The sequence below is a fragment of the Bos mutus genome, chromosome 10 (genome assembly GCF_027580195.1).
Source record: "Bos mutus isolate GX-2022 chromosome 10, NWIPB_WYAK_1.1, whole genome shotgun sequence".
NCBI classification, from domain to species: Eukaryota; Metazoa; Chordata; class Mammalia; order Artiodactyla; family Bovidae; genus Bos; species Bos mutus.
Genome location: NC_091626.1, coordinates 81,464,433 through 81,476,713, shown reverse-complemented (window position 1 = coordinate 81,476,713; position 12,281 = coordinate 81,464,433). Strand labels below are relative to the sequence as shown.

Below are 12,281 nucleotides of genomic sequence, written 5' to 3'. Positions count from 1 at the left end.
AGGACTAGGGGCCCTAAGAGATCATGGAGTCACAAGAGACTTAGCACTGGTGGAGGTGACTGAGATACACAGGCTGGTGATATTAGGGGCTGAAGCTGAGAGCAGTATTATAATGAGCCATCTGAGCCCTGGAGTGGGATAAGAATGGGGCTCCTTTAATTCACTCAGGCTGAGTCCTAAAGCCCTTCCTACTGTCCCACAGAGTGATGAGCCCATACCTGTGTCTGAGCAGTGAGCCAAGGCAGCAGCAGGGAGAGGATAATGCCCCAGATGTCCAGCATGCAATAGATCTGGGGAAGCAGGGTAGGGAGGGAGAAGTCAAGGTCACCCTCAGCCCTCTTACCCTCGGACGTACCGTTGAGACTCTCCTCTGGAGCAAAATCCTCTTTTCATGCTTTCATCCCCAACCTTTGAGAATCCTGAGCACCAATCTGTTACCATGACTTCCATGGTCTAGCTAACGCACACTGGGACTTGCTAGGTCTGGACTTGCCAGTCCTGAATTCTCCAGATGATCTTAGGAGCATGGTTACACATGGGGCTCCTGAGTAGAGGTGGAAAAAATAATGTCCCTTGAATGAGATGCCAAGACCCCTCCCCAGCAAGCATGTCAGCAACAAGACCTGGAGGTGCTATGGAGGGAGATCAGTCCCAAGGAGTTTAATGGAGGATGGACAATTGCCCAGAAAAGCGGATTTCATCCAACCTTTGTGGATTCGCTGTGAACTATGGGTCTCACCATGGCAGAGCTGAGCAGAGCTTCCTGAAACATGTGGCTGTGGTGGAGCTGTCCCAGGACCATGGGGTTGGCAGAGAACTCAGGGTCCAGTGTCCTTGTCCTTGTTGGCAGGGGAAGGAAGAGGTTGACCTGGGGTTTGTCTCTGCTGGGTAGCACTTCCTCCTCTTCCTGGTAGGGGCTCAAGGTGTTGGCCACCTTGTCTTTTGAAGGGGAGGCCATAAGAGGATCCACACAGAGGTTAGTCACTATCACCCATTTTGCAGGCCAGAACAACCAGAGGTTGCCTCTCTGTTGACCCATCTGGTGGATAGCAGCCCCAGGGTTGGGTTTGGCTTTGTCACCACTGACTCCACCTCAGGACAAGGAAACCCCTCACTAAGAGTAGGTCACGGTCGGTAGCCCTACCCATACCCCTTCACCTCCCCCACCCCTCTGCCTTTCTTGGACCAGATGGGTTATATCTGAGATTCACCCCAGTACAGTACTGTTCACTCCAGGGTCTCAGCTTTAGCATGCACAGAAAAATCAACAAAGGCCAGGACTGACCCCTAAACTCACCCTTCACTCTCTCCCAACTTTCCCCTGTATCAGTCCAGACGTTCTTCATCCACCTCTCCAGCCCAGCCCAGTGGACACTGGGCTGGCTCACTCCACCACATCCCCTCATCCTCCTTGGCTTCCGAGTTTGCTTTGCTCAGCACCAGGACGCGACCTCCAAGTGGAAGAGGGGAGGAGGTAATCTCAGGTCGGGCCCAGGGGATTGGATGTTGGAGTTTGGGCACCTGGAGACCAGCCCCTTGCCTGCCAGCAATGGCTATAATTAGCCAGGCGCCACCACTGACAGGGACAGGGTTGCATTTCCTCTGCCACTCCGTCAGAAGTAGAGCAGGCCCAAGTGAGAGGATAAGTGGGACGCTGGTGTCTTAGGAGGGTGACTATTGGGATGGGGGCGAGATGGGTGGGATACAGTTTCAGACACTGGATCTTTACTCATTGTTCTGGCCTTTGCCGCCCCCAGTGCACTTCATAGTTGCCTGGTGTAGCCTAGATGCTAGAGCCCTGGGATAGGGGGAGATGGTTGAAGTAGGAAATGGGGCTGGAGGCAGGGCTTCCTCTGGCCTCTGTGGGTCCAGCTCTTACACTCTCTTCTCTTTCCTCTTTCTATCTGTAGCGATCCAGAGAACTTGGGCCATGAGCCTCTCGGACTCCACACGTGGTCCCTCAGGGGCAGAGGAAGTCTCTCTTCTGGTCCAGAAGGACGACCTTGACCTCCCTTTGCCCACCCAGAGAACCCCCTCCTGGCCTCCGTCCCCGGATGAGGATCCTGGTTTGCCCCCTTTTCCTCTGGAAGAGCCTGGCCCCAGGCCTATGACCCCAGCGAGCCTTCCTTCTCCAGCCTTGTCCCTGGAGGAAGAAGAGGAGGAGGAAGATGAGGAGGATGGAGAAGACTCTGCCGAGCCCGAGGGGCTGTGCAGCGAGGAGCATCCCAGCCAGTTTTTCGCGGAGGCACAGCGGCTGCGAGAGCAGAGGTTGCTGCTGGACGAAGAGGTGTCAGTCGGGGGGAGAGCGTATGGCGTGCATCGGGTGATCTTGGCCTCAGTTAGCAGCCTCTTCAGAGGCAGGCTGCTGGGCAGCAGAGGTCCGCAACCCCCCCTCAGCCTGGACGTAACCCCGGCGGCCTGGGAGGCCGTGCTGACCTTTGCCTACGAGGGGGTGCTGGGACCCGCCTCACGGGAGGATGTGCTGGTCGCCGCTGAAGCCCTGGGAGCCCCCCCCGGATAAAGGCTGCGGCCCAGTGGGGACGCCAGGGGACTGGAAGTGGACGGGAAGATGAAAAGCAGCCCAGCCAGGCAGAGGAACTGAGAGAAAACCTGCGCAGCATTGAGCTTCTGTACCAAGAAGGCATCGGGTGCGACCTGGAGCTGGAGGCAGGCGGCTGCCGGCTGCGGGGTGAGGGCCTGGGGGTGGGGGTGGGGGGCATTGCATTGAGGCAGGTGCATATGCCACCTGGAATGGTGTGTGCAAGCAGTAGCTGATTCGATCCCTAGCATAGTGCTTTTGATCCCTGTTGAAATCAGAATTTCCCAGGGCGTGGCCTTGGCGCCTCTCCTGACCCACTGAGAATGGGGCATGCGCAGTTGAGTTGTTTTCCTTAGGCGCACCGACAGATTTATGCTGTGGCTTTTCCTGTGCCCAGAAACAAGAAACTTCCATTCAGCTGGCAGGCTCTAAGGTATAGTCCATGCCAGTAGAACAAGCAGAAGGTGATTGACTCAAACAGAGATTAACCAAAGCCCCTTCTTGGCATCTTCTATTTAAGACATAGGAAAAGCTAGAGAAACACGGTGGAAAAATTTATAGTGTGTCCTTTTGCCTAAGTGAGCTTGACACCATGGCACTACAAGACCCTATACCAAGGACCCTACAGCTCATGAGCAAGATCTGGTACTGTTTTCCCAGAATCTAAGGCTACCAGGTTGTGGCATTTTGAAGTTAACTCTGCTCATCACTAGGAAAGCTAAAGTGAAAGTCACTCAGTCGTGTTTGTGGAATTCTCCAGGCGAGAATACTAGGGTGGATAGCCTTTCCCTTCTCCAGGGGATCTTCCCAACCTAGGGATCGAACCCAGGTCTCCCACATTGCAGGCAGATTCTTTACAAGGGAAGCCCCCAGGAAAGCTAAAGAGGATTGAATACGTTGAGAATTATTCAGATTCTACTAACATTTAGTGAGGTACTGGGTACCAGAAATTTTGTTTTTTACTCATGCCATCTCTTTTAATCTCAGGTATTTCTAGCTGCAGATAAAGAATATTAAACTCAGAGATGTTAACTGGTGAAAATCAGGATATAAGCCCACATCCATTAGCCCAGTCTGCTCTCACTAGTCCATACATTGCTTCTTATGCAGCCAAACCAAAGGCACATAGCACCTGGCAAATGGAGCCAGAGTGTAGACATATAAAAGTTTAAAATTAAAAGGGATTGGTTTAGCTATTATCTAGTTCAGTGCTTACACCTTACTGATAAGGAAATCAGACTTAAAGACATGTCCAAAGTCACATAGCTACTACTCATTAGAAAATGACTTGGACCCAAAGTGCTTCTGCTGCTGCTAAGTTGCTTCAGTCAGGTCCGACTCTGTGCAACCCCATAGACGACAGCCCACCAGGCTTTCCCGTCTGAAAGTGAAAAGTGAAAGTGAAGTCGCTCAGTCGTGTCCAACTCTTAGCGACCCCATGGACTGCAGCCTACCAGGCCCCTCCATCCATGGGATTTTCCAGGCAAAAGTACTGGAGTGGGGTGCCATTGCCTTCTCCGAAAGTGCTTCTAGGATTCCCCAAAGGAAAAGCATCCTATCTTAGTCAACTTGAGTTGCTATAACAAAAATACCATGGACTGGGTGTTTTAACAACGGAAGTTTATTTCTCTTGGTTCTGGAGACTGGATCAGGGTGCCAGAATGGTCAGGTTCTGGTTAGGGCCTCCTTTCCAGTTTGTAGATGGCCATGTTCTCACTATATCTTCACATGGCAGAGAGAGACACAGAGAGATTGATGATCTCATGTCTCCTCTTATAAGAGCACTAATCCCATTCATGAGTTCCACCCTCATATTTAATTACCTCTCAAAGGCTCCACCTTCAGATACCATTATGTTGGGGACTAAGGCTTCAACATATAAATTTGGGAGGGGCCCAAATGTTTAGTCCATAACAGATTTTGAAGTATTTGTTATAATTTCTGATAGCACTAGATGGAAGGGGAATTTAAAATTTCATAAAGTTTCCACTAGGATTTGGAATTTAAACATACTTATATTGATGCTTTCACTTTCTTAAGAAACATTCCAACTTAATAATGGTGAGTAAGAAGGGGTGCAAAATACAAGTGGTTGTGACTCCTTTGACAGTTGGCTCTGAGCTATAGGCTGATTGATGGTAAGGAAGAGGAGAGGGTCTACTTGCTTTGAGGAATGCAGATTTTCCCGGGGCAATATATATGTGAAAGCTGTCACTAATGTTTACTGCTTGGGAAGCACTGAGCTACTACCCACTGCTTAAAAAGACAATGGAAAGCCATGCTGACATCACTTGCCCTCTGAGAGAGCTGAACATGCTGCAGCTGGTCAACGTAGCCTGAGGTTCATAAACCTTACTGGGAGCTTGGGTCTGTGTGACCTGCCTCAGAAGACTTCTAGCAGCATTTTCCCGCTTTTCTGTAATGAAGCATTTCAAACACATAGCAAAGAAAAGAGAATATTAAGATGAACACTAAAACACTCATCACCCAGACTGAACAATTAACATTTTACTATGTTTGTTTCTGGAAAAGGAAATGGCAACCCACTCCAGTATTCTTGTCTGGAGAATCCCACGGACAGAGGAGCCTGGCGGGCTATAGTCCATGGAGTTGCAAGAGTCGGACACAACTTAGCAACTAAACCACCATACTTGTTTCATCTATTTATTTTTTTGGTGAAGTTTAAAGTATTTCACTCATAAATACTTGGGTATGTGTCTCTCTAAAAGAGGAAATTTTCTCATATAACCACACTATCTAGCAAAATTAGTGTGTTAGTCACTCGGTCATGTCCACCTCTATGCATATGCAACCACATGGACTGTTGCCCAACAGGCTCCACTGTCCATGGAATTCTCCAGACAAAAATACTGGAGTGGGTTGCCATTCCTTCTCCAGGAGATCTTTCCTGACCCAGGGATTGAACCCAGATCTCCTGCATTGCGGGCAGACTCTTTACTTTCTGAGCCACCAGGGAAGCCCTTTTCTCAATATCACCTCATCCACACTGAAATTTTCTCACTTGTCCAAAATAGTGTATGTTAGAGCTGTTCTGCTCAATCCAGGAGCCAATCAAGGTTTACACTGAATTCAGATGTCTCTGAAGCTTCCTTTACTCTTGTCCAGTCCTCTCTCCCTTTCTTTTTCCTCCCTTTTTTTTTTATAACTTGACTTATTGAAGAAACAAGATTAGTTTTCCCATAGAAAGCTCCAATTTCTAGATTTGTATACATTTTCCTTCTGTGTGTGTGTGTGTTTTTTAAATTTGTTCTTTTAGCCTCTCAATTTCCTATAAACTTGAATTTAATCTAAAGGTTAGATTAAAGTTAAATATTTTGGTCAGAATACTTCATACTTGATGCCAACTGCCTCAAATTGAGTTACATTAGGAAGCATATGTTGTTGTTGTTCGCTAAGTTGTGTCCGACTCTTTGCCACCCCATGGACTGCTGCACGGAAGGCTCCCCTGTCCTTCATTAACTCCTGGAGTTCAGATTCATGTCTGTTGAGTTGGTGATGCTATCTAACCATCTCATCTTCTGCTGTCGCCTCTCCTTTTGCCTTCAAACATATGAGTTCTAGTTATTTAACAACATTTAAAAAAATATTTATTTGGCTGTGTTAGGTCTTTGCTGCTACTCGAGGGCTTTCTAGTTGTGGTGTGCAGGCTCGGAAGAACACGAGCTTAATTGCCCCGTGGTACATGGGATGTTAGTTCCCTGACCAGGGATCAAACCCATGTCTCCTGCACTAGAAGATGGATTCTTAACCACTGGACCACTAAGAAAGTCCCCTAACAACATTTTAAATAATTTATTTCTTTTTAATTTTTAATAGGACATTTTCAGTGTCATGAGGGCCATGTGCATAAGCAGGGAACTGATACACAAGTATGCTCAATGCAGCCTGGCAGCAGTCACAGTGCATGACACTCTTCCCAGACAGCTACTACATGGAGATAAAAAATAAATCACTGCCTTTCACTAGGACTCAGTTTCCTTATCTTAAAATGAGCTATTGAACTAGATGGTTTTGAAGGTCTCCAGTTTACAGTGTTGTGATTCCATAACTCTATCAAGGAGGTGGGTATGCAAAGAAAAACTATAACATGTGGGAAGTATTAAGCACTAAATCTTGGGTAAGAGAAGATGACAGTTAGATGAGGTTGAGTCATAGCCATTCCTGAGTGTGGTACCATTTTCCAAGTAAAATCTGACTAACAGAATGGCTGATGTCAGTGGCTCTTCTAATTGTAGAGGAAAGAACTTTATTCTGTGCACAGTGTGGAAAGACCTATATAAGCTGCACATTGGTCTTTGCAGTTTATTTTCTACCCCCTTTTAGCAAATGTTCTTTATAGCCTCTTCTCCACGTAATCAGTCAAGACCCTTTTTCTAATTGGCCTGCATCAAAAAAACTAAAGCAATGTTTTTCAAGGGGCTTCCCAGGTGGCTCAGTGGTAAAGAATCTGCCTGCTAATGCAGGAGACGAGGAAACACACGATTGAACTCTGGGTGAGGAAGATCCCCTGGAGGAGGAAACGGCAACCCACTCCAGATTTCTTGCATGAAAAATCTCATAGACAGAGGAGCCTGGCAGACTACAGTCCATGGGATTGCAAAGAGTTGGACACAACGGAGCACATGTACACAATGTTTTTCAAAGTGTCTTTAGGTCACTAACATGAGAATCATGCAGGGTGCTTGAAAATGTTAAAACACAAATTCATAGGATCTCCCTCTGGAGCTACTGGGTCAAAATCTCTGGGGGTGGGTCTGAGAATTTAATTTTAACAAGCACCTAGTGGTGTTCTGTGCATATCACAGTTTAGCCTGTGGTTTTGGGTGGTTGGCCCAAAGTGGGGGTTGTGAAATCGAAAGCGTGCCTAGTGGTTTGCAACACTCTGGATTCCCCTCTGCTTCTCCCTCTTGCAGTGCACCGAGCAGCCCTCGCCTGTGGCAGTGAGTTCTTTGGGGCCATGCTCCTGAGTGGGATGAGGGAATCCCAGGGCACAGAGGTGTCTCTGCACACCATCTCTGCCCAGGACCTGCGACTCCTCGTCTCTTTTGCCTACTCTGGAGTTGTGCGGGCAAAGTGGCCAGGACTACTGAGAGCTGCCCAGGCTGCTCTGCAGTACCAGAGCTCCTCCTGCCTGGCTCTGTGCCAGAAAGCCCTGGCACGAGGCCTCAGCCCTGCCCGTTGCCTGGCCCTGATCCCCATGGCAGAAGCCCCAGGGTTGGAGAGGCTCTGGAGTAAAGCCCGTCACTACCTCCTCACCCACCTGCCCGCTGTGGCTTTGTGCTCCACTTTCCCTACTTTACCGGCAGCCTGCCTGGCTGAGCTCCTGGACAGTGATGAGCTACACTTGCAGGAGGAGTTCGAGGCCTTTGTGGCTGCACGGCGTTGGCTAGCTGCCAACCCTGACACCCAGGAGTCAGAGGCCAAGGCCCTGCTTCAATGCGTCCGCTTTGGCCGTATGTCCACCAGGGAGCTGCGGAGGGTAAGGGCGGCCGGGCTGCCTCCACCCTTGAGCCCCGACTTGCTGCATCAGCTGATGGTGGAGGCTGAGGTTCCAGGACAAGAGAGACGGAGGGAGCCTGACCAGGCACTGGTGGTGATTGGCGGGGACGGGCTCAGATCAGACATGGCCGCCAGACAGCCATCCCGAGGAGTGTGGTGGGCCCGGGCCTTTCGCTGCGGCATAGGACTGGTTCGAACTGTGGAGTGGGGGCGGCTGCCTGCCCTACCTGCCCCCGGGCGCTTTCGGCACGGGGCTGCGAGCCTAGCAGGAAGAGTGCTCTACGTGTGTGGGGGACAGGATTTCTACAGCCACTCTAACACCCTGGCTTCGACTCTCAGGTATGGATGGGCTCCAGAGAGTGGCAGGTCCCAAGGTGGGTAGCTGAGGGAGTTTGTGGGCCAGCCAACAGCAGACTCCCAGGGTCACTCTTCCCATCTCTTGTCCCACTGTCTCCAGGTGGGATCCCAGTCAAGAGGACTGGGAAGAGATGGCACCTTTGTGCCAGCCTCGGAGCCTTTTTCCCCTGGTGGCGCTGGATGGACTGCTTTACGCCCTGGGTGGACGAGACAGTGGTATTGCCCTCAGGTCTGTGGAGACTTATAATCCTGAGCTCAATGTCTGGAGGTGAGCAGGGAAGGGGGTGTTTCAGGCATCAGGGGTCTTGGCGGAGGAGAGCTGAAGATGACTGATGCCTGACCACGTGCTCTGTTCTCCACAGGCCAGCACCTCCTCTTCCCGCACCACGCTTTGCCCACGCAGCTGCTGTTTTGGAGGGCCAGCTGTACGTGAGCGGTGGCTGCAGTGAGACTGGCCAGTACCAGGCCTCGTTGCTGCACTACGACCCCAAACTTGAGAAGCCGGTGACACTTCTGAGCCCTATGGGGGTGCCTCGGGCTGGCCACGTCATGGCTTCTCTGGGTGGGCGGCTGTATGTAGCAGGTGGTCTAGGTCAGACTGGGGATCTGCTGAGCTTCGAGGCCTATGATCCAAGTACTGGTAGCTGGACTCAGCTGACCCCCTTGCCCTCCCCCCATGTCGGAGCTGCAGGTGCCGTGCTGCAGGGGGAGTTGCTGGTGCTGGGGGGCTACAGCCACCGTACTTATGCCCCCTCCCACCTTATCCATGCCTATTGTCCTGGCCTGGGCCGATGGCTGTGCCTGGGAACTCTGCCGAGGCCTCGGGCTGAGATGCCTGCCTGCATCCTGACCCTGCCCGCGGTCCAGCACGTGGCTTTGGTTCCCACACGGCATCAAACTAAACCTGCTGGGTGAGAGGGCAGCAGTGGTGGATGGAGGGAGGAAGGGATAAGAGAGGATAGAGACAATGAGTGCAGGGAGAAAGAGAAGGCTTTGTTCATCATGGCATTTCATTCTAGCGCAGCGCTTTACAACTCATAAATCGCTTTTGTATATATGATCTGCGTTGAGGAAAAGGTGGTTCTGGAATTCCTAGGGAGAGTATGGAGGAAGGAGAGGCAGTTGAATATCTAGGTAAGGAGAAGAGACCTAGGGGCAACTCTACAAGGTTTAGGGACCCTGGCTCGATTCTTGGTGGGGAAAGTGCATCTAACTAGAAAGACAGTCATGAAGCATCGGTGTAGGGGCCGTGAGAGAACAGTCAGGAAAATTATGATTCCGACCAATGGATGAAGGAGAAAAATGAGGAAAGGTCATCTGTGAAAAGAGCTGAGGAGTATGTTGGGAGGACTGTAACTGCTGCTTCTTTTTACTCTCCAATTCCTGGGACATCCAAACCCTCTTGATGATGTTCTTTCTCAGGTAGCTGGTAGACCCAGTCTAGCGTTTCCTCAGCCACACACCGCAGGCTGCCCCTAAGAGCCTCTTGGATTTCAATCTGAGGACGAATTTCCCTCCTGGACCCGGCATAGCACAGGGGCCCGAGATGCCAGAGCGACCAGGCAGGGAGGCTGCAGGTGGGGAAGTTGAGGAGAAAGAGGGAGGCGTCCATGTGGAAAGGGATGAAGGATTTGAGGGCATGGGGTGGGAGAGGTCAGGAGCTGACTGGCTTCTTTCCTCCGCTTTGGGATGAATCGAGGGATCAGGAGGGAAAACGGTACAGTTGTGGTGTGTGGTCCTAAGTTGTGAGAGGAAGCAGCAGAGAGGAGAGAGGCAGAGAAGACCCAGAAAAGTGGTTTCTTTCTCTGTTCCTTTCTTCCAGAGTTTTTTGAATCCATTTCCCTTTCTCCTGGCCAGGGAAAGCTGAGTCAGATGTTTCCTCTCTCTCTTCCTCCACCCTGCTTTTCATCCCCTTTCCCCTTCTCTTCTATCTTTTCTCCTGTCTCCCTCATAGTTAGAAATTATCTACTGTGTGCCAGGTACACTGTGAGGCACTAAGGACCCCAAGATCAGGGATTTTGACCAGAACACAGACTTGTAAGCAAATACAAGTTTTACAGTGGACTTAGAGGTATGGACACTTGCCTCATAGTTCTCACAAGAGCCTCACACCCCACAAGCCTCACAGTTGAAGGTATGAAAGCCCAGAGGACAGAGAGGGAACTCTGTCCAGGGAAGCCTTCTTTGAGGGAAGGCATCATTTGATGGGTATAGACTGAACTGGATCTTGAAGGTTCCCTAGAAACTCACCAGTCTGAGGAGGGAGGCATTCCAGTCAGAAGAAAGAGGCAAATGGGATGTATGGTGCCCTGTGTCTCCACAGCAAAGGGGAAGTCAGTATTCCAGGGGTTCTTCAGGGAATTCTGCTGCTATTCCAGCCTACTCTCTTCCCTGAAAGCTTCCTGAAGACAGGGGCTTTCAGTTAACAATTGTGTGTTCCCTTCCTCTACAACTCCCCTACATCTTTCCTGTCTGGTGTTTCCACTTCTGACCCCTGAGCAGCTTAGGGCAAAGGAGGGCCAGTTCTTTGTACAGGTCAATTTTCTCTTACCACTGCTTATTAAGATTCTCACTCTGCTAAGGTCAAGATGAGGGAGCCTTCCTTGCTTCTTTCTTCATCCCGACATGTTTTTGTTTGTTTTGAGATTTCATTATTTTGCTAAGGTTTTTTTCTGTATCTCTGTTTAGGAACATAGTTGAAAATGAGGAAGGGTAAGTAGGATATATAAGAGAACAGAGAAGAAAGATTGAAGAGGATAGGGAAGAAGGAAATTGGAAGCACTGAGAAACTACAAGGGTTGAGTCTTTAGGGTGAGCTTCTGTGATCAAGTTCTTAGTGATTTGTATGCAAAGACAGACTTAAATAAAGGTTTCACCATGACTGACTCATTCTTGTCTGCGTTTTTCCATTTAAAAAAAAATTCCATATCCCTTGTAATTTGGTTTTTGTCTACACTGCACTACCGAAATCATTCTCTCTCATGTCACTGTGACCAATTTCTCACCAAATTAAACAACCTAAGGCCAACCTCATTCTCTTTCATCTTTCTGCAGGAACTGGCTGGCTTGAAAACTGGCTTTTGAAACTGGCTTTTGCAAACTAAAAATTTCTCTTTCCCTGTCTCCAGAGATGGCGCACTCTCCTATTCTTATTTCTCCAATCCAAAGAGGCTGCAGAAAGTCAAATCATGGTGTCCAAGAGGGTATGGTGCCATCCGAGGTGGAGCTGATAGTCCAAAAGTATGTAGACGGGGGGAGATGGTTGCAGGAGGCTCTATCATTAGGCTTTTTAAATTTTTAATTAATTAATTTTATTTTTGGCTGCATTGGGTCTTCGTTGCCTTGTGAAGGCTTTCTCTAGTTGCGGTGTGCAGGCTTCTCATTGCAGTAGCTTCTCTTATTGCGGAGCACAGGCTCTAGGTGCATGGGCCTCAGCAGTTGCAGCACTTAGACTCAGTAGTTGTGATGCAGGGATTAGTTGCTCCATGACATGTGGAATCTTCCCGCACCAGGGATTGAACCCGTGCCCTCTGCCTTGGCAGGCAGATTCTTATCTACTGCACCACCAGGGAAGTCCGCTAGCCTTAGTTTTGAAACTGTGGTTGGAATGAGAAGAGAGGAAGAGGTTCCTAATGTGAAGCAGGACTCTGGCCAATGGTCCACTCTTCAGTGAGAGGGCCCTGAATTAAGCCAGGTAACAAGTTGGGGCCTTGGGCAAGTGCACTGAGATTCAGGGCAATGTTTCACCCCCAGAAGGGAAGTGGAGTAAGAATCAGGAATTAGGAAGAAATCATTCCTATAGAGTGGGCAATCATGGCAATTTAGGAATTAGGCGACAGTTTGGTGAATTCCTAGAGGTGCAGGA

At 49.6% G+C, this 12,281-nt stretch overlaps 1 protein-coding gene across 1 annotated transcript; it reads left to right on the top strand.

Annotated features, from left to right (window-relative positions):
• Nucleotides 1–1,550: 1,550 nt before the first annotated feature.
• KLHL33 (kelch like family member 33) lies at nucleotides 1,551–11,297 on the top strand. The gene is given in 6 exon segments (XM_005901882.3): nucleotides 1,551–1,634; nucleotides 1,911–2,509; nucleotides 2,512–2,689; nucleotides 7,474–8,398; nucleotides 8,517–8,684; nucleotides 8,779–11,297. Coding segments are annotated over 5 exon segments (2,403 nt in total). The 5' UTR covers nucleotides 1,551–1,634; nucleotides 1,911–1,930; the 3' UTR covers nucleotides 9,332–11,297.
• Nucleotides 11,298–12,281: the final 984 nt, after the last annotated feature.